This window comes from Ovis aries, chromosome X (assembly GCF_016772045.2).
Source record: "Ovis aries strain OAR_USU_Benz2616 breed Rambouillet chromosome X, ARS-UI_Ramb_v3.0, whole genome shotgun sequence".
NCBI lineage: Eukaryota > Metazoa > Chordata > Mammalia > Artiodactyla > Bovidae > Ovis > Ovis aries.
In genome coordinates this window covers 15,177,658-15,199,164 of record NC_056080.1, presented here as the reverse complement: position 1 = coordinate 15,199,164, position 21,507 = coordinate 15,177,658, and the positions used below count along the sequence as shown (strand labels likewise).

General features: G+C 40.3%; 1 protein-coding gene across 2 annotated transcripts in view; it reads right to left on the bottom strand.

Annotated features, from left to right (window-relative positions):
* The window catches only part of REPS2 (RALBP1 associated Eps domain containing 2), a 246,918-nt gene extending 226,467 nt beyond the window's left edge, over positions 1-20,451 (bottom strand). For both annotated transcript variants that reach the window (XM_027963581.3, XM_027963582.3), the window contains exon 1: positions 20,066-20,451. In XM_027963581.3, coding sequence (XP_027819382.1) covers positions 20,066-20,299 — 234 coding nt within the window. In that variant the 5' untranslated portion in view covers positions 20,300-20,451. The remainder of the gene's footprint in view (positions 1-20,065) is intronic.
* Between the last annotated feature and the right edge of the window lie 1,056 nt (positions 20,452-21,507).

The following is a 21,507-nucleotide window of genomic DNA, read 5'->3' as shown; positions in this document are numbered from 1 at the left end:
GAATGGTTATCACTATAAACCATGAAGTTCTGGGGTGGGTTTTTAGGTGGCAATACAGAACCAAAACAGACACTCTTCGTTTCTTGCATGAGTTCTGGTACCATCAGAGAAGTAACAGTGACGTCACCTGACCATTCATCCAGATTAGTAGAAAGTGAACAAGACTCCTTGTAGCTGGCTCGGGAGCCCAGAGTCACTTACCTTCAATCCTCAGGCAAAAGTTCATTTCAGCAGGAAACGGGTCACCTGACTTCTGGCCAATTCACCTCAACAGTGAGGAACTAGCCCATTTAAGTGAAGGTCTCCCAGGAGCAGGAAACCTGGAGTAGCACCCTAGAGTAACTGCTGCCTCTTCCAATGAATGACCTCTCACCTCTAGGAATCTTCTCTGTGTGAACCTCCAGAGAAATCCTATCCATGGTTTGGCAGGCACCTAACTAATTATGGGTTACACAGCCTATCAAGTTGCTAATCTCTCAAGAGCAGGACACTCATAGGCTAGCCCTGGAGTCTCTTGTCCATCTAAAGCCCAGCTGAAGTAAGGAATCTGCTAAGTCTCAAGTTCTTGTCAAATTTGCCAAAGAAATGAAACAGACACCCAACACCATACAGGAAAGGACTAGGTGGCTCACCTGGGCAATTTTATTGTTTGAATATTTTCAAATCTATACTTTTGTCAGCTTCAGCAAGCCAGGCCATTTGGCTGTTCTACCTATATCCTATGCTGCTATTAAAAGTAGTTCTATAAATATTCCTAATAAGGTTAGAAGAATGATTGGGGGTAGGTGAGCCCTCAAAGAACACTAATGACTCCTCACTAAAAATGAGGAGTCCTTTCTACTCTGAAAAGTGTTGCACAGTTTTGTCTCCAAAGACCCTTTGGAGAGAAGTTAATTTTGTTATGTTCACTTTACAGACAAGGGCATAGGGACACACAAAGAGCACAGTGGTAAAAAGTTTTTTATGAACCCTGGGTCTCTAACACTGCTAGAATTTATACTTAAATTGAAATATATATCAAGGCATGTACAAAAGCACAGATGATGAGAATGACTACATCCAACTGGTAAACAGCCAAGATGGAAAACAAAGGAGAAAATATAAACTCTGGTCTGCCACCTTAGAGGAGTAATTTCACCTCATTGTGCCTTTACCCCATCTAAAACACCCAACCCCAGAGGTACAGATTATCAAACTAATGACTATTTCCATTAACTTTCACAACAGAACTGCTTCCCTTACCAGGTTTTAGAGCTACTATATAGTAACTCAGGGCAAAATTCAGAAATTGCCCTACATTAAATTTTTATCATAGTTCTGACACAGGAGTAAAAAGTCAAGTGATCTTCTCCCAGATAACATAGGAAGTTGGTGTTTATTCTAAAACACCATTATTATGGTATATAAAATGATGTTACCAGGAGCTGAGGGTAGAGGGGCAGTGAAGAGTTATTGCTTAATGTACTCAGCAATAACTGAGTACTCAGTTTCTGTTTGGGATGAAGAAAAAGTTCTAGAAATGGACAGAGGTGACAGTTACACAACTTTGAAAATGTACTTCATGTACTAAAATGTAATCTTAAAATGGTTAAAACAATATATTTTGTGTATATTTTACTACGATACAAAAATTTTAAGGGAAAAAATGCTTGTATGAGGAACTTCAACAGTAGAGAATGGTTAAATCATATATTAACATTTTAAAGGTAGAAAATGACTCAAGCAAAAAAGTTAAAACAGTTTGGAGGACAGATGAGCCTGGTGGGCTACAGTCCATAGTGTCACAAAGAGTCAGACGTGACTGAAGCAATTGAGCATGCACGCATGCACACATCAATCTGAATGATTTTGAAAGCCTTTTCTATCATAATTTTTCAATCTAAACACTGGATTTAGTCAGTGTAAGAGGCTTCATTGTATTGATCACTCTAATACTTTATACCTAAAAACACTTCAGACTGAAGATGATACTTAAATGATTAAAATTTAAATCACCAATGAAGGGCAACGAGACATCTTATGCCCCCATGCATTACCTGAGAAGAGCACGTCACTGACGCAGTAACTAGACAAAAATGCATGATCTTCATATAAATGAGAGAAGCCACCAACCAAACCCAAATGTGGTACATTCTACAAGACAGAGCCATGAAATATCATTGCTCAGAATGTCAATGTCACAAGACAAAGCTTACAGGACTATTTCAGATCAAAGGAGACTAAGGAGCCATGATAAATTCAACTTGTGATCCTGGGTTGGATTCTGTATCAGGAAAGAACAAAAAGATTCCTACAAATAACATTTGGGGACAAGTGATGAAACTGGAATATAGGCTTAAGACAAAGTACTGTATCAGAATTAAATTTCCCAAATATGATTAACTTATCTCTCCTTGCTATTCTCTGGAACTCTGCATTCAATTGCATTTATCTTTCCCTTTTTCCTTTGCCTTTCGCATCTCTTATTTTCTCAGCTATTTGTAATGCCTCCTCAGATAACCATCTTGCCTTATTGCATTTCTTTTTCTTGGGGATGGTTTTGGTCACCGCCTACTACAAAATGTTGTGAACCTCCATCCATAGTTCTTTAGGCACTCTGTCTAGCAGATCTAATCCTTTGAATCTTTTCCTCACCTCCACTGTATAAACATAAGGGGTTTGACTTAGGTCATACCTGAATGCCTTAGTGGTTTTCCCAACTTTCTTCAATTTAATTCTGAATTTTGCAATAAGGAGTTCATGATCTGAGCCACATGTAATAAGACATATTAATATTAGGAAACTCATGATACAATGCATCATCATCGAAAGGATAGAAAGGATGCATCATCATTTTTTCAGTAACCTTGCCAGAAATGTATGATCTTATTCAAAAAGATTAAAGGACATTCTGCAAAATAACTGATCAGTACTCTTCAAAAGTGTCATGAAAGTTAAGATTAAGAAACTGTTACAGACTAGATGAGACTAAGGAGAAATAACAAGTCAATTTAACATGGGATCCTGGATAGTAAGTATCCTGGAATAGAAACAGACCACCAGTGGAAAAACTGATGAAATTTGAATTAAGGTCTGTAGTTTGATTAATAATATTGTAGCAATGTTAATTTCCTTCTCTTCATAATTGTACTATGATTATATAAAATGTTAACATTAAACAAGCAGGGAGATAAATAGAACTCTGTACTATTTTTTGCAACTTTTCTAAAAGTCATTTTCTGTAAACACATCTCTTGGGTGACTGAATATTCCTACTGGATTGAACATACATGTTAACCTCTACTCTCACTCAAAATGCCACTACAATAATAATAAAAGGCTTTTTAAAAAAGAAAAAAGAATTAAACTTACAAGCCCAAGAGAAAGGGAAAGAAGAATAAAATCGTAGTGGCTAGAAAACAGATGGACATACAGTAACTGCAGGAAGTGGAAACCAAAAAGGTCAATTCATAGAACAAACTCTGGGAAAGGACCCAACTCCCTCTGAGGTGGTAGAGCTCAAAGCAGAATATAACACTATTTCCAACCTAAGACACCAATACTTCAGGTAGCACTAATAAAACGCAGCCAAATAAGATATAAAACTTTACCACTTAGCATTTGTCTTAGACTTATTAAAGGAGCTCTTTTAATTTAGATTTTTCATTTATCACTCACATATTCATAAAAAGGAAAATAAGCAAAATTATTTGTTCAAGGTTTCCCTAAAACTTCCTCGCATTCAGAATAAGACTTTTGTCAATCTTTTTGACTAAGAATGGTCAATGTCCCTACTTTTCCTCTGTGCCGTCAATAACATTCAGTGATGCAGTATTTCTTAAAAGAATCCAGAAAAAGAAACTGGAACCATTAGTACTCAGCTCTGAAATTATGTAAAGTGAGACTATTTTTTACTCCTGCTTCAAGTTTGCTGCTAAACACTATGGAAGCAGCCAACTTACCACCTTTCTCACTGTCCTCATCACTATCTCCTACACATTCAGTTCCTAAGAGTTAACAGTGCTCTACTCCAGACTCCAGTATCCTTTCCCAAGCCAATGCCCAGTCTGCAAGCTTTGATGCAAGTTAAGATGCCACCAACTGTGAAATGTCCTAAGTTTAACTGATGAGGGAAAGGGGAACATGTGCCTCAAAAATAAATAAAACAAATCAATGAAGTGTGGTACTGGTGTAATGATAGAAATTCAGATCAATGGAATAGAATGGACAATCCAAACAAAAGCACTTATCTTTATGGTCAATCAATTTTGGACAAAGATTCCAAAACCATTCCATGGAAAAGAAGGATCCAAGGACAACTTTACAACAAATGATACTAGGACAACTGGAGAGCCATATACAAAACAGTGACACTGAACCTCTACCTCCTATATATATATATATAGGAGAAGGAAATGGCAACCCACTCTAGTACTCATGCCTGGAAAATTCCATGGATATACATATCTAAATAAAAGAGTTAAAACTGCAAAATTTTTAGAAGAAAACATAGAGATAAATGTGTATGGCAAAACCAATACAATATTGTAAAGTAATTAGCCTCCAATTAAAATAAATAAATTTAAAATTTAAAAAAATATTTATGACTTTGGTTTGGGCAATGGTTTCTTAACTAAAATACCAAAAACAGAAGTAACAAAAGCAAAAAGTAAACTAATCAAAAACTTTAAATTGTATGCTTCAAAGAATAACATCAAGAAAATAAAAAGACAACCCACAGAATTTGAGATGCTTGGGGCTGGTGCACGGGGATGATCCAGAGAGATGATATGCAGTTGGAGGTGGGAGGGGGGTTCAGGAATGGGAACTCATGTACACTCATGGAGGATTCATGTCAATGTATGGCAAAACCAACATAGTATTGTAAAGTAAGATTAAAAAATAAAATAATAATAATAATAATAAAATAAGTTTCCTGGTTAAACACCCAAATGAAAAAAACCAGAAATGTTTAGGAAGTCACTTACCTGAGAGGAGACTTGTATCTAGAATATATAAAGAACTCAGTATCTTATAAAAACAAATGATCCAATTTAAAAATGGGCAAAGGACTTAAATAGACATTTCTCTAAAGAAGATATATAGATGGCCAATAAGCTCATGATATCATCAACATCATCAGTCATTAGCAGAATACAAGTTAAAACTACAACAAAATCCCATTTCTCATCTACTAGGATGGTTATAATCAAAAAGGCAGACAATAACAAAGGTTAGCAAGGATGTAGAGAAACTGAAATCCTCATATATTGCTGGTGGGAATGTAAAATGGCATAGCACTTTGGGAAAGAGTTTAGCAGTTTCTCAAAAGATTGAACATAGAGTTACTGTGTGACCTAGCAATTCCACTCCTAGGTAATTAACCAAGAGAAATGAAAACATGTATCTACACAAAAACATGTACCAAAATGCTCATAACAGTATTATTCATAATAGTCAAACAGTAGAAATAACCTAAATGTCCATCAATTGATGAATGGATAAATAAAATGTGGCATGTCCATAAAAAAGAATATTACTGGGCCATAAAAAGTACTGGTACATACTACAACATGAACACTGAAAACGGTGGCCTCGGTATACTGGGACTGGGGATGACTGCTAGTGGTTACAGGGTTTCTTTTGCGGGTGGTACAAATATTTTAGAAATGGTGTGAAGAAAAGGGAACCCTCCTAAACTGTTGGTGGGAATGTAAATTGGTGTAGCCACTATGGAGAACAGTATGGTGGTTTCCTTGAAAAACTAAAAACAGAGTTACCATATCATCCAACAATCCTACTCCTATGCATATATCCAGAAAAGGTGAAAACTCTATTTGAAAAGATACATGCACCCCAATGCTCACTGCAGCACTATTTACAATAGCCAACACAAGAAAGCAAGCTAAATGTCTATCAAAAGAGGAATGAATAAAGAAGATGTGGTACATATATACAATGGAATATTACTCATAAAAAGAATGAAATAATGGTATTTGCAGCAACATGGATGGACCTAGAGACTGTCATACTAAATGAAGTCAGACAAATACCACATGACATCACTTATACGTGGAATCTAAAAAATTTATACATATGAACTTATTTACAAAATAGGAGCAGGCTCAAAGACATAGAAAACAAACTTATGGCTACCAAAGGGGAAAGGGGATAGGGAAAGATAAATGAGGACTTTGGAGTTAACAGATATACACTACTATATATAAAATAGATAGGGAATTCCTTGGCAGTCCAGTGGTTAGGACTTCATGCTTCACTGTTGAGGGCATGGGTTTAATCTCTGGTTGAGGAACTAAGATCCCATAAGCTGTGCAGTGAGACAAAAAATAAAATAAAATATATAGATGAATAATAAGTATTTACTGTATAGCACAGGAAACTATATTCAGTAACATGTAATAACCTATAATGGAAAAAAATGTGAAAAAGTACACATATATACATACAGGTACACACACACATACATATATAAAATAACTGAATTACTTTGCTATATACCTGAAACACAATATTGCAAATCAACTATTCTTCAAAAACAAAGAAAAAATTCTCAAATTAGACACTGCATATACTAAAAACTAAATTTTATACTTGAAATGGGTAACTTGTATGGGATGCAAATTATATCTCAATAAAGCTGTTATTTAAAAAGTGGGGAAACAAGAGAAAAAGGAGAAAACATAGTTTTTAACTAACTGCACAAATGTCCCAAAGTTGATTATGTTGAGTATATTAAATTCAACAGGATGAATGTAGAAGATGTAATCTTGATCATATAGAGGATTTACTAAACTAAAATAGCACAATTAGCACAGGTGATTTACTTAGGATTATTAAAGTATCAAATGTTTATATGCTGGCTGAAAGCCCAAAAGTAGAAAGCAATATAGTTGGAAGTAAATAGAGCAGGGGGAGTTACAATTACTGACCTAGTGAGGAAAACATATTAACTAATAAAATGATAAAATTCATTAGGCTCCCAGATTTGGGAAGGGTTATGAATATCTGTTATGATAAAAAACCAATATGGGTGTAGAAAGAGAGTTGAAACTGAATATATTTGAGATATGCCATAGCACATGAAAGTCAGCTTGTAAAAGCAGTAAAAAGTGGAAGAGAGGAACGTATAATACATACCAAAAGAGAAACTATACATAAACCCAATCTGCTTTTAGTATTCAGTACAATCTCCCATTCTAGATGTAGGAGAATATACAATAGGTGTTGCAAACTTCAGTAAATACTCTAGGTCCTATGGGCTATACAGTCTCTGTTACAACTACTCAGCCCTCCAGTCTAGGGTAGATAGGCCATGGACGATACGTACACATCAAAGTGTGGCTGTGTGCTAAGGAAACTGTTTACAGAAACTGAAATTTGAGTTTCATATAATTTGCAAGTGTCATGAAATATTCTTTTTACTTCTTCCCAACCCTTTAAAAAGTTACAAACCATTCTTAGCTCATAAGTCATACTAAAAAATATAGGTGACAGGACAGACTTGGCCCACAGGCTGTGTTTGGCCATCCCCTGGCAGAAAAATGCTTTCAGTTATCAGAAACACATCAACACACACTGGTGAGCAAGAAGGAGCAATCAGGTCTTACATGGCACAGTACTTACTCACCAGAAACCAAAAAGCATACTAATAAGTATGCTGCATCTGGACAATAGTGACAAAAAACTTTCAGAATGTTTATGGGAATTAAGTGAGTTAACACACACACAAAAAAGTTCTACGAGTAGTACTGGGTACCCAGCAAGCCACTTAACAACTATTTTTGATATTATCAGCAAAAAGATATTCATACTGACTCCAAGAGAAAATATTCAACACAAGGGGATAATGAGTCCATTTCTGCAGTAGTAAAATGTATATCAGAATTTCAGCATTAACTTTCAAGTCTAAAGCTCCAAGCCATAGTATTTCTTAAGAGAGTCTAAAATTCTCAAAACTAGAGTAAAGTTTATTTCAGCACTAGAAACCTGCTATTTACGTGCAAGACAAATTTCTAGAAATAAGGTGAGAGGATGACAAATGTTTGAGAGTTACCACTCTACTAAATTGCCCAAAGGATTTTTTAAAATAAAGATCAATTGTAGGGTCAAGAATTCTTCCTTGGCTACACATGAGATCAAAGCTAAAATGAGCAGTGGAAACTCATGTTCATCAAAAATCTGTTCCATTTAAGAACCTGCAAGAAATGAGTTTTTGATCAACAGCTCAGAGCTCATCTAGTCCACCTGATCACTTGCTACTGCTGGGTTTATAAGAACACGGCACTTAGGAAGAACCATTTGTTGAAGAATGAGAGAATTATACTACTTGCTCCGGACTCATTCCTGTGTTGCACACCCTCTAGCACCAACAGAAAGAGAAGCCATTTCCTTTTCACCATGAGAGATGGCTTCAATCATCATACTTACCTGACCTGCAAAGGAAGACTTATAACTCAGAATTAAACAGAGCACCACCACCTGCCCTTTACAGATAAAATCACATTTTGAGACAGTAAAACAAATCAATGCTCATTTCTATTTCACAATCGTAAACAATGGAATGCTGACAAAGCACCCTGCTAAACATTCACCAAACCACCTGTCACCAACATCACCCTTGAACACAAAGGGCTATTTTTATGTAGTACACTACTGAGATAGATAATATCCCATTGCCATGGCAACAAGTTTTCCAGAAGATATGCTAGCCCATAAAGAATGCAAATGAGAACGAAGCTATTTCTTTGCATTTGAGTTTACTATGCAATATATGAGGAGGATTCTAGGTTTTTACGAGCCCTGGTTTGCTCAACAGGGCCTTGTTAAGTTTGAGCAATGTACACACACACACACACGCACGCACATGCACACGCACGCACACATGCACACACCCATGCACACGCACATGCACGCGCACACACACATGCGCGCGCACACACACAGACACACACACACAGCTATTTGGGGATGAAGAAGAATCCCTACAGGAATCCTATCCTTTAGAAAAAAGAAAAAAGCTAATGTAACATAAGGTCATATGCCTAAACGTTATAATACACTTTCTACTCCCCTGAATTACCTCAACTCCAGTCCCAGGGTGCCCTTTCCCACCATGTACAGCCAGTGCTCACAGAAACTCCCAGAAGGTCGCTCCATGGCTATATGTTTCCCAGTGCCCTGAACAAGAAAAAACACTGCAATCCTTGGAAATGACTGCCCCACTGTGATCAAAAAGCTCCCATATGTACACCCCCTATAGCCTCAAGGCCTCCCGCGACAAGTGGGAAAAAGCCCTCTCAGCCCTCCTAGAGGGCAGGGCTGCAGGACCACAGGCCCACCGAACACAGGTGGTCTCTCTCACCTCAAACCAGCCATGTCCCTTTCTTCTAAGGATCCAGAGTGTGGGTTTCAGCCCAGATTGCACCCTGAGCTGGCCCTCCATCTGTCACCCAGAGTCACCCCCAGCCCGTTGGCCCACACTCTATCCAAGAGGCAGGCCTCTGTGAGCTTCTACATGCAGGCTCCCATGCTTCCAGCCTCCAGAATGGCAGCCAGCAGGGGACGGAGCCGGCCACATTTATCCCTCAGCCCCCACCCCCTCACTGCCAAGGACATTCACGGCCTTCCAGACTACTGTTCATATAGGCAAAGCACCCTTCACAGCTCCAGCAGCAACAGAGGCCAACTGCCATGGTGGCTGCTCCACGCCTCAGCGTTCCTGCTCTCAGTAAACCCCCTGGGCATGCTGTGCCTGAAGGCTGCTGACAACCCCAATTTCTGGTGGCTTCCTTGGCCTCAAAGTTGAACTGGCTTGGCCCTTAGACAGTCCCATGTTCTGCTTCACCCTACCACAGAAACACCTCAGAAATGGTCCAAACCATCCTCAGACATGCACCAAGAGAATCACCCCTTCAAGCAATAACTCCCACACTTACACAGAACTGTCATGGAAACAATAGCCACTGGGAGGTCATCAGGAAACACCCTTTCCTTTTTAGTTTGTCTCTAACAAAAACAATTCCATAACATGACACTGTAAATCAGCTATATTTCAATACAATAAAATGTTTTAATAATTTAAAAGTAAAAACAAAGACTGATAATTCTCTGGTGGTCCAGTGGTTAGGACTCCATGATCTCACTGCCAAAGGCCTGGGTTCAATCCCTAGTCAAGGAACTAAGATCCCACAAGATGCACAGCGTGGCAAATAAATAAATAAATAAAAACAAAGACTGAATTCCAACTCAAATAAATTAATAAGAAGTCACTTATTTGCATGACCCTGGGCAAGTTACTAAACCTCTGCACCTCTGTTTTGTTTTCTTCAAACTGGGGATATCAATCTTGTGGTTTGGAGTTAAATGGCATGAGCCTCTACAAGTTATGTGCGTGTGTGCTCAGTCATGCCCAACTCTCTGTGACCCCATGGACTGTAACCCACCAGGCTTCTCTGTCCATAGGACTTCCGAGGCAAGAATACTAGAGCGGGTTGCCATTTCCTTCCCCAGGAGATCTTCCCGACCCAGGGATACAACCCATGTCTCCTGCATTGGCAGGAGGATTCTTTACTACTGTGTCACCTGGGACATCCTCTACAAGTTATAGGACACGGTAAAATACATGGTGATCAGTCAATACATGGAAGCTGCTACCATGATCGTATATATGCAGACACCATGTATCTACAACCAGAGTAGATTCTGCCCCCTGGCAATGTCTGCAAACATTTTTGGTTGTAACAACTGGGAAAGGGATAGATGCTAGCATCCAGTAAGCAGAGCCCAGGAATGCTGCTAGACATCCTACAATACATAGGACAGTGTCACTGCAAAGGATGACCTGGCCCCATCAGTGGTGCTGAGATGAGAAACTCTGATCTAGAACAAACAATAAATTAAAAGAAGCTAAAACATCCATGTGCTAAATTTCATGCACTTCACTTCCATTGCCATCTCTCAGTAACAGGATGATAAAATTACCAGACTGCAGAGCGTATGCAAACGATAGGAGTCCAAACATTTTAAAATAATTTTAAAGAGATCCTAAAGAAAAAACAAACTCAAATGGCTAGTACACCAAACATCTTCGTATAATCATCTGTTTTTCACAAGGCTGATCCTGAACTAAGCAACAAACAAAGAGATCATTCTATCAAATATGTTCTTTTGAAGGCATCAGGGGCAAACATTACACATTTAAGACAACCTGCTTTAAAAAAAAAACAATTCTTAATTGCTGGCATTTATGGGATTTACTTCAATTAGTCAGGAAATTAACACAGGTAAAACACTTAATTATCCCCAGGAGGCTGAACAAAGATATTTTTCTGTAAACCAAGGGCAAAGTGTTACAAGTGAATTAAGTCAAAGCAAACATTTACTACTAACCTAATATTAATGGCCTCTCTTGGTCCTGAATTAGATTATTAGGATAGTTGAATTTCTCCAATCTGTAAAAATCACTTTTTCCTACAAGTCCATGTTCCAGCCAGCCTCTGAATTAGACATAATAAGAGGTAAATAAAACAGGCCAAACAGCCATGCTCCAGAGAGGTTCTCTGGAGTGAAGCAAGACTGAGAGGACCAGACAGACAGGTCAAGAGCAGAGAAGGTTCAAAGCTGGGACTGCAGCAGTGACTTGAGAGTGAGGTCCTAGAGGAAGCAGCTGAGCATCCATTCACTCTGGGCTTCCTTCCCCCTTACAGGACAGTTGGGGCACTAGAGGTGGGGGTGGACCACAAGGGCCTGATGGAATCTCATTCCTGACCTAGAATCGGCAGCAGTGTTGCTACCATTCTGACTTTGGAAACAATGAGCAACGAAGAACTGGAATTTCTAGACACCTCCTAATTCTTTTGCACAGGGCTTCTTAACTGTTTTTGTGCTTCGACCCCTGTGGGCAGCCTCACGGACCTCTTCTCAAAATAAACTTAAATGCATAAAAGTAAACACTTAAAATACACATGATTATTGGGAAACCCCTGATGGTTCAGTGATCAGGACTTGGCACTCTCACTGACAGGGCCTGGATTTGATCTTTGGTTGAGGAATTAAGATCCCACAAGCTGAGGGGCATGGCCAAAATAAAATAAAATACACAGGATTATAGGCAAAATACACCGAACTACAGCTACCAAAATATTAAAAAACAAGTTTGTAGTGGAAGTACATGTATTTTTTAACACAGTGATAAGATCAGCCAGCTGACTGTTTATCATCACTGAAATACCTGAAACAATTGTAATATGATTTTAAAAATTCTATTTCTATCAAAAAGACAATTCAAAAAATTCCTAGAGACAAATGAAAAAGAAAGCACAACAGTCCAAAACTTATGGGACACAGCAAAAGCAGTTCTAAGAGGGAAGTCCCACACCCTAGGAAACAGCTCAGTTCTGAGCAACCCAGCATGACTACCTTATGGTCAGGGTCCCCTTCTTGTGACTTCTCGCTCCTTACACGGTGGGAAGGACTAGGGATCTCTCTGGAGCCTTTTTTATACAGCCCTAATCCCATTCATGAGGGCTCCACCTTGATGGCCTAAGCACTTTTCAAAGGCCCCAGACATGTACCAAAGCAAAGAATGATATAAATACAAAATACTAGACACTTTGCCTTCAGGAAACAGGAAGTGTGAAAATACCTGCTAAGGAACCAAACCCTCTTTTAAAAGTTACCAATAATTGCCAAAACAACTATAGGGAATTCCCTGGTTGTCCAGTGGTTAGGACTCAAAGCTTCCACTGCCAGGGGCCCAGGTTTGATCCCTGGCTGGCACAGCCTAAAAAATAAAAGATTCAAGACTTCCTCAAAACCAATTTTCTATATTCTTAAAGTAAGGCTGTTATGAGTATGACAGTAAGACAATGTTCAAATTCATCTTGTATTTCTAGCCTTCACTTTGTTACTTCTTCAATCTCCCTATTGGTTTCCTCAACTTTACATTAAAGACTAGCTCGATGATATGAAACCATCATTCACTCTTGCCATTTAACCGTAAGTCATCAGTATTAAACCCATATATGACCACTCCCAGGTGTCCTCAAAGATAAATTCTATGAATCATACGATGTCTGAGACTTGCTTCAGGTTAAAAGAGGGGGCAAAAAACAAAAGTAGGAATGCAGATGGAATGGAATCGATCATGTATTGATGGTTGTTGAGCAAGGGTGGCAAGTGCAGAGGAGTTTAATGTAGTAGTCTGTTTGCCTGAGAGTTTCCATTTTTAAAAAAATGAGAGAAAAGCAAGCCTATGAAAGTCTAATCCATTAACTCAAAGGTCCTCGAACACTCTCAAGAATATAAGTGTGCTTTTTGATATCTATGAAGGCATTTTAATGTTTGTACATGTTTAGAACAGTCCCCTAATCATGAGACACTCTATATAAACCAAGAAAAATGCCACCTACTTTCCATAGGCATAAAGGCCTCATAAAATAATGAGTCACTGCACGAGTAAGTAATGAAGATTTTTTAAAAGGAAGCATAAATGAACTGCAGCTACATGTGTCAACAAGGACAAACCTCAGAAAAAACAATGAGAGGAAAAGCAAGTTTTGGAAGGTTACACAGAGTACTATATTCCTTTTAAGTTAAAAAGCCATACAAAACAATTTATCATTTTAGTGACACGTATGTGTGTGTATGTGTGTGTATATACACACATGTACGTATGTACACACTACATATACACACACACACACACACAAACATGTAATGAAAGTACAAAAACTTTTCTAATCATGCACACCAAATTCAGGACAGTAGTAACCTCTGGGGTGAGGAGGAAGGAGAATGGGACCAGAGAAGGGGTCACAGGAAACTTCCACATTAATTAGGCTGTTTTACATTTTATGCTGAGTAGGGGGTACACGGAGAAGGCAATGGCACCCCACTCCAGTGTTCTTGCCTGGAGAATCACAGGGGCGGCGGAGCCTGGTGGGCTGCCATCTCTGGGGTCGCACAGAGTTGGACACGACTGAAGTGACTTAGCAGCAGCAGGGGGTACACAGTTATTGTTGGGTAATGCTCTAGTTTTACACATCAGAAAAGTTTTTTATAAGAGTTAACAACTTACTATTATGCAAATATCCTCCTTTTAACCAAACAATGGTTTGGCTCTGGAACTTCCTTAACCTGTGGGCATTCATTCTTATACAAAAAAGAACACTTTATCTGAAACAGCACAGAGTCTAGGTTACTGTTTTAGCTTGCTGGTCTCTATCTCCCTAAAGCATATGTAACAAAGGGATATGATATAAAGATGTAACAAAGGGATATGGTATAAAGATGTAAAAATAGAAAATTGTTTTATTTGCATTAAAAATAGCTCTAATAATCTAGAAACTGGAAAAAGTTCACAGAAATTTTGTCTTTTGTCTAGTTTTTTTAAATGATTAAACAGTTGCTTCAAAGAATTTCAAGAAAACCTTTAAATATGGCTTCTTCCCAAAGGTGAGTCTATATACAGGAATTTTTTAGATATCCTCTACTTCTCATAGCTTTCTTTTACTTCTTTACTTCAATTAAAGCCACTCAAACAATCAGACATTACTTCCAAGCTTTTTTCCCATTCAATGATTTCCCCTGATAATACAGAATCAACAGTATTTTACAACTATTTCCTTTAGAGCCTAAGAGTTAACTGGCAAGTCAATGAAAGACAAACACCATATGCACGATCTCAATCTTATGTGGGATACAAAAACAAACAAACAAACAACTGGAACTCATAAAGAGAACAGTTTGGTGGTTGCCAGAGACGGCAGTGGGTGAAATGGGTAAAGGTGGTCAAAAGGCATAAACTTCCAGTGATATAATAAGTAAGTCCTGGGGGTGTCAGGTACAGCATGGTGACTATATTTGATAATGTACTGTATATTTGAAAGCTGTTGGGTGTAAATTATTAAAGTTTTCATCACAAGAAAAATATTTTTGTAACTGTGTGCTGATGGATATCAGTGATCATTCAACAAAACATACAAATATTGAATCATTGTCTTATATACCTGAAACTAGTATATCATATTTCAATTATATCTCAATAAAAAATACATTATCTCAAAGCAAGGAGTTAACCATTATAACAATGAAAACTCATTATGATGACTACTTGAAATATGCACAACATTCCTAAAGACTAAGACATCATCCAAAAGGATAAATATTATAACGGAGTCTATGTTGTTCAGTCGCCCAGTTGTGTCCGACTCTTTGCAACCCCGTGGACTGCAGCACGCCAGGCCTCTCTGTCCACGCCCCTCACCTCCCAAAGTTTGCCCAAGTTTATGTCCAGTGAACCAGTGATGCCATCCAGCCAACTCATCCTCTGACGCCCTCTTCTCCTTCTGCCCTCAGAATATATGTATACAGTTTGTTAATTCATTACATCAAACAGAAAACTTGCCAGTTTCAGGTGGCTATTTATGTTCCAGCTGCTATATTTTCTTACTCAAATTCTGAAAATTAAAGACATTTGCACTGCAGGAATTCCCTGATGGTCCAGTGGTTAGGACTCCAGGCTTTCACTGCCAAGGGCCCAGGTTTGATCCCTGGTCGTCAGGGATCTAATATCCCACAAGCCTCTTGGCCAAAATAAATAATATAAACCATCTGCATTGGAATGTAAGCTCCATGAGGACAGGGAGGCTGTGTTTGATTCACATGAGCCTGTCTCCATGAGGACAGGCTGTGTTTGATTCACAGCTGAAACCTTAGCACCTAGAATAGTGCCCGACGCTCAAAAGAAACTAAAATACTTCAAATACACATCCAATCCAAGTCTATGCATTCTAGTAAAATGCTGGCCTTTCAATACAAATTAAATACGTCATAACCTGAAAAACCAATCACTCTAACACTTGTAATTCTTTGTTCTGAAGTATTTAAAACTATTTACCTGTTTCTTATTCATATTTACTTTTTGTAATTTAAAATTTTACTCTAACATTTTTCTACCCCATACTAGAAACCTGTTTTAAAATAAATCAGCACCTCTTATAAAAAGACCAAAAGGCCTTTTAAAGTGGGCTATTATGACACATTAAAATATAATTCAAAACAGAAAATGAGCTTTTCTGTTCTTCACTTTGCCGACAGAGGTCCATATAGTCAAAGCTATGGTCTTTTCAAGTAGTCATATACAGATGTGAGAGGTGGACCATAAAGAAGGCTAAACACCAGAGAACTGATGCTTTCAAATTGTGGTGCTGGAGAAGACTCTAGAGAGTCCCTTGGACAGGAAGGAGATCAAACTAGTCAATCCTAAGGCAAATCAACCCTGAATACTCAGTGAAAGGACTGATGCTGAAGCTCCAATACTTTGGCCACCTGATGCAAACAACTGACTCACTGGAAAAGACCCTGATGCTGGGAAACACTGAAGGCAAAAGGAGAAGAGGGCGGCAGAGGATGAGATGGTTGGATGGCATCACTGATGCAATAGACATGAACTTGGGCAAGCTCTGGGGAGATGGTGAGGGACAGGGAGGCCTGGCATGCTATAGTCCAGGGGGTTGCAAAGAGTCAGACACAACTTAGCAACTGAACAACAACATCATGACACACTAAAATACAATTCAAGATGGAAAACGAGCATATGGAAAGATCCTAAGCATCATATGTCATTAGGGAATTGCAAATTACATCAAAAGATACCACTACATACCTTCTAGAATGGTGAAACTCAACACTGACAACACCACACGCTGATGATGATGTAGAGCAAGAGGACCTCTCATTCATTCCTGGGGGAACTCTAAACAGTACAGCCACTTTGGAAGAGAGTTTGACAGTTTCTTACAAAACTAACACTCCTACCATGTGAGCCAACAATCACGCTCATTGGTATTTACCCTAAGGGGTTGAAAACTTAAGTGCACACAGATGCTTATAGCAACTTTATCTATAACTGCCAAAGCTTGAAACTAACCAAGATGTCCTCCAGTATGTGAATGGATAAACTGTGGTACATCCAGACAATAGAAAATTATTTAACACAAATAAGAAATGAGCCAACAAGCTATGAAAAGACACAGAGGAATCTTAAATGCATATTACTAAATGAAACAAGACAATCTCGAACTTCATGACATTCTGGAAAAAGGCAAAACTTTGGAGACAGTAAAAAGATCAGTAATTGCCATGGGTTGGGTGTAACAGCAAGGGATGAATAAGTAGGGCACAAAGGATTTTTAGGGCAGTGAAACTACTCAGTATGATGCTACTCATACTACTCAGTATGATCCTACAATGGTGGATACGTGTCATTACACATTTGTCCAAAACCAAAGAATGTACATCACCAAGAATGAAACATAATGTAAACTACAGACTTTGGGTGATCATGATATGCCAATGCAGGTTCATCAATTATAAAAAATGTATCACTCTGGTGAGGGTATTGATAATGGGGGGGCTGGATATGTGTGGAGCCAGAGTGTATATGGGAACTCTGTGTACCTTAACCTCAAATTCGCTGTGAACCTAAAACTGTTCTGAAAAGATAAAGTCTGTTAAAATATATATATATATACGTATATATGTATATATACACACACATGTATTTCAACTGAAAAAAAATCCCTAAGATAACTCACTTACATAACAAAGTAACAGGTGTAGTGATTTATTTTTATTTCAAGGAGGAGACAAAATAAGGCATTTTTATAGAACATGTACTTCAGGTAAGATTTTCAATCTTCCTGGAACATTATGGTAATCTTAGTTGTATGCCTATTAAAAAGAAAAAAACAATCCATTACCATAGAAACTAACAGGGCTAGTTAGTGCCTCCACAAATGGGGCAGTTATACCTGTTGGACCACTTAATTAAACTTACAAGTTCCTGTTTAACAGGGAAAGGCTAAAAACATCTATATCTGTTCTAAAGACTGATACACTTATGGAGTAGTGAAAGTCAAGATAAATTGAGTGCTCATGCACGTACACACACCCAGACACACCACACCACACACAACCAACGTGGTTAGTAAAAATTAGATGGCTGCTGGCTTTGTTTGAATCTCTTCTGATTACATTACTCTGTCCAGGATGCCTTCGATGTTCATTTTCACCTGTGCAAAGAATACTGGATTACTGCATTGTGTTAGGTTGGGCTTCCCAGTGGCTCAGGGTAAAGAACCTGCCTGCCAATACAGGAGACACTGGAGACAGAGAAGCCTGGTGGGCTACAGTCCATGGGGTCACAAAGAGTCAGACACGACTGAGCACACAGGTTAATGGGGAAGGAAGTCTTTTGTTTTGCTGCGCTGCATAAGGGAGCTCTAAAGCTCGTTGAGATTTATCACAAGCAATATTCTAGGGATGTCCCCTCTTGCCAGCATCTTTTGCAAGAAGAAGGTTTCAACTAGACATCAAAAATACAATCTCATTCATACAAAGGCACCGTGCCTTGAGTTCTTTTTAAACCTTAAACACCCTGGGTTCTAACACCAGGAAAGGCCCCTCCCCAACTCCTTAGAAGAAGTCAATCAACATAATTCAGATTTAATATGCCTACCCATCTCTTATCACACTCCATGCATTACTGACAACAAAATAAGCCTTTTAACAGAGGCCCAGCTGTCACTTACTTGCTGTGCGGCCTGTCACTTATTCCTCTTTCAGTTGAGAAGCAGCAATAGCATTTAATAAATTATGCTTGGGAGTATTCTGAGGACCTCATGTAATAGCCATGGTTCATGTTTTAAAATATTGACTTTTCTTCTACCTGGTCAAGTTCAACTGCTCAAGAGCAGAAGTCAAACTGTCTCCAGAGCAAAGACTTCTTAAGAGACAAACAGCCGTGTTAAGGTCTGTGGATACTAATTATATTTTCAGAAATCTTGAATTCTGAAAAGTGAGAGATTACAGAGTGGCTAAAATTATGCTCAAACAGACAGACATACGCATGCTCCAGCAGTATAAAATGCTCTTAAATGATTTTTTTAATCTACAAACAATGATATTGCAAGTGAACCATAAAACCCTCAGTACCCCTTTGGAACTGGATTTTAAAATATCACTCCCCACTCTAAATATACAATTGATGTTAACTTTCAAACTGCCTCCAGCTTTTTCTTTCTTTCTATTTTTTTATTGAAGGATAACTGCTTTACAGAATTTTGTTGTTTTCTGTCAAACCTGACTCCAGCTTTTAAGAAAAACTTCATTTCAGATTTGGGGCCTGGTATTAAGAATCTTATCACAACGAAGTAACAGCAAAACACAGACAAAGATGCTTATTGCTCCACGGAAAGCACAAAAGGAAAACTGATCTACTGTGCATCCTCCTCCTCCTCCTTTTCCAGGTATGGAGCAGCCAAAAGGAGGCAGCTATGACACACATTACTTGGCAATTCTATTTCAAGTCCAAATAATGGTAAGATGGGAAACTACAACTGTCCCTCACGGTGAATGTCTGGGAACCACGTCCAGTCCTAAATAGGAAGCTTAGCTCTGCCTTGACAGATGTCCTCTTGCAGCCCTGTGTCCCGGTTCTGCAATTTGTCATTAAGCTGTTCAGTTTAATGCTAATATGCAGAAATACGTTAGTACGCAGATGTACAGTAAATTCGTGTACATTACAAGTAGTATATAAAGCGGACAACATTCAGTCGTCGGCCGCCGGCCACACACACACACACCCTTCAAGTTCAAATCCTGCAAGGCATCCAAGCGCCCACTCACCCAGGAGAGGGAAGTGCAGGAGCGGCAAGCAGAGGTTACTCCAGACAGCAGCCAAAACAAACACTAGTTACAGAAGAAGGCAAACTTTGGGTCTGGGAGGCTGCAGAGACCCCAGAAACGGCCGGGGAGAGGAGGGAGTGTCCGTCTGTCTCAGCGGAGGAAGATGGGAGCGCACCCAGCACCGCTGAGCTGTGGAGGAGGCTGGTGTCCCCTGGGGAACAAGGGCGTCGCCGCCATTCTAGGCTGCGAAGCCACTCTCCGCGACCTGGCCGAGGCCTCCGGGTGCCTGTCGGCGGCCCTGTCGCCCCACCCCGCCCCCTTGTCCCTGCAGAAACGGTCCCCACAGACTCACAAGGGCAAGGGTGCGGGGACCTACCTGGTGCAGCGTCTCGGCTGGCAGCTGCGACGCTCGGAACAGGTCGGCGACCGGGCCAGCGGCTGCAGTGGTCGCGCCAGGGGCAGCCCTGGCGGCCTCAGGGGGGCCGGGACCCGGGCCCCCGCCTGAGGCGCCGGCGCAGCGCGCGAAGAGCTCAGAGTAGCACTGCTGCTCGCCCTCGCTCAGCAGCAGCGGCGGTCCAGAGCCGCAGAGCCCGCCCGCCGCCGCCTCCATGGAGCCTGAAAGGGGGGCAGGCGGAGCACCGTCCCCGGCTAAGGCGCCGCCGCCTTCACCACAGCCTCCGCTGCTCCGGCCTCGGCCTCGGCCGCCGCCGCCACCGCCCCCACGCCCCGCAGCTGCCGCGCGACCGCTTCCTCCCGGCGCGCGCCAGCCCCGCCCCCGGACTTGAATGTTGTGCCTCCGCCGCACGGCACATGGAGACAGGCGCGGCACGAACCTATCACGGCCTTGGATCGCACCATGGCCCCGCCCCCGCCCCGCCCCGCCCCACCGCGCTGGGCCAGGTAACTAACTCGGAGCGCAGCCTGCTCGGCGAATGGTCACCTGCGCCGCCCGCGCTGCAGAATCCAAAGGGCCAGAGCCACAGTCATTCCGCGTCCACTCTGCGCGAGAGAGGCGTCTTTGGCTCTTCCCACCTGGAGAATGGCGCTTTTCAGGGGGTGGGAAAGGCTGTGGCGATTTCTCCCTAGAACGCTGGAGCAAGTGTAGTGCTTACGTCACGCTGTGCCCTTCCCAGAAATGGACTAGGCACGGGATATGGACGAGGCATGGGTAATTAGGCTTCGCTTTTTCCATGACAGTCCTGAAAATCTGGAGGGCAGGAACAGGGTCCCAGTGACTCCTGTAAAGTTCAAGGTGTTCAAGGTGGCCACAGGGTTAAGCCACTTTCTCAGGCAAGACTCAAAACCTGGGGTTGAGCCTTAAAAAGGAATAAAATCGGTTAGTGTTCAATGCTTGAGTAATAGGAGTGAAAAAGGCCCTGAGAAGAATTTGCCCATGTATATGCATTAAGCCTGGCTGGGAAACACTAACCCAAGGGGAAAAAAATCAGTCCATGGTTTAGAGATATACCTTCCACCCGAAACAGTGCTTTAAAAGAAATATTAAAAACAAAACGGAGACTTCCCCAGTAGTCCAGTGGTTAAGATTCCAAGCTCCCAATGCAGTGGGTGAAAGGCCTGGGTTCCATCCCTGGTCTGGGAACTGGATCTCACATGCCACAACTAAGACCCAGCATAGCCAAATTAAAAAAAAAAAAAAGTCAGGCAATAGCACTAATGATAACAAATATGCTTTGGTATTTTGTTCAACTAAGATAAGGACCAAGCAAAGGAAGAGAGGAAAAGAAAAAAACATAAAGTCACAGGAATGGGCAAAGATAAAAAGAGAAACATAAGAAGAAAAAAATTATGTTAATTCAT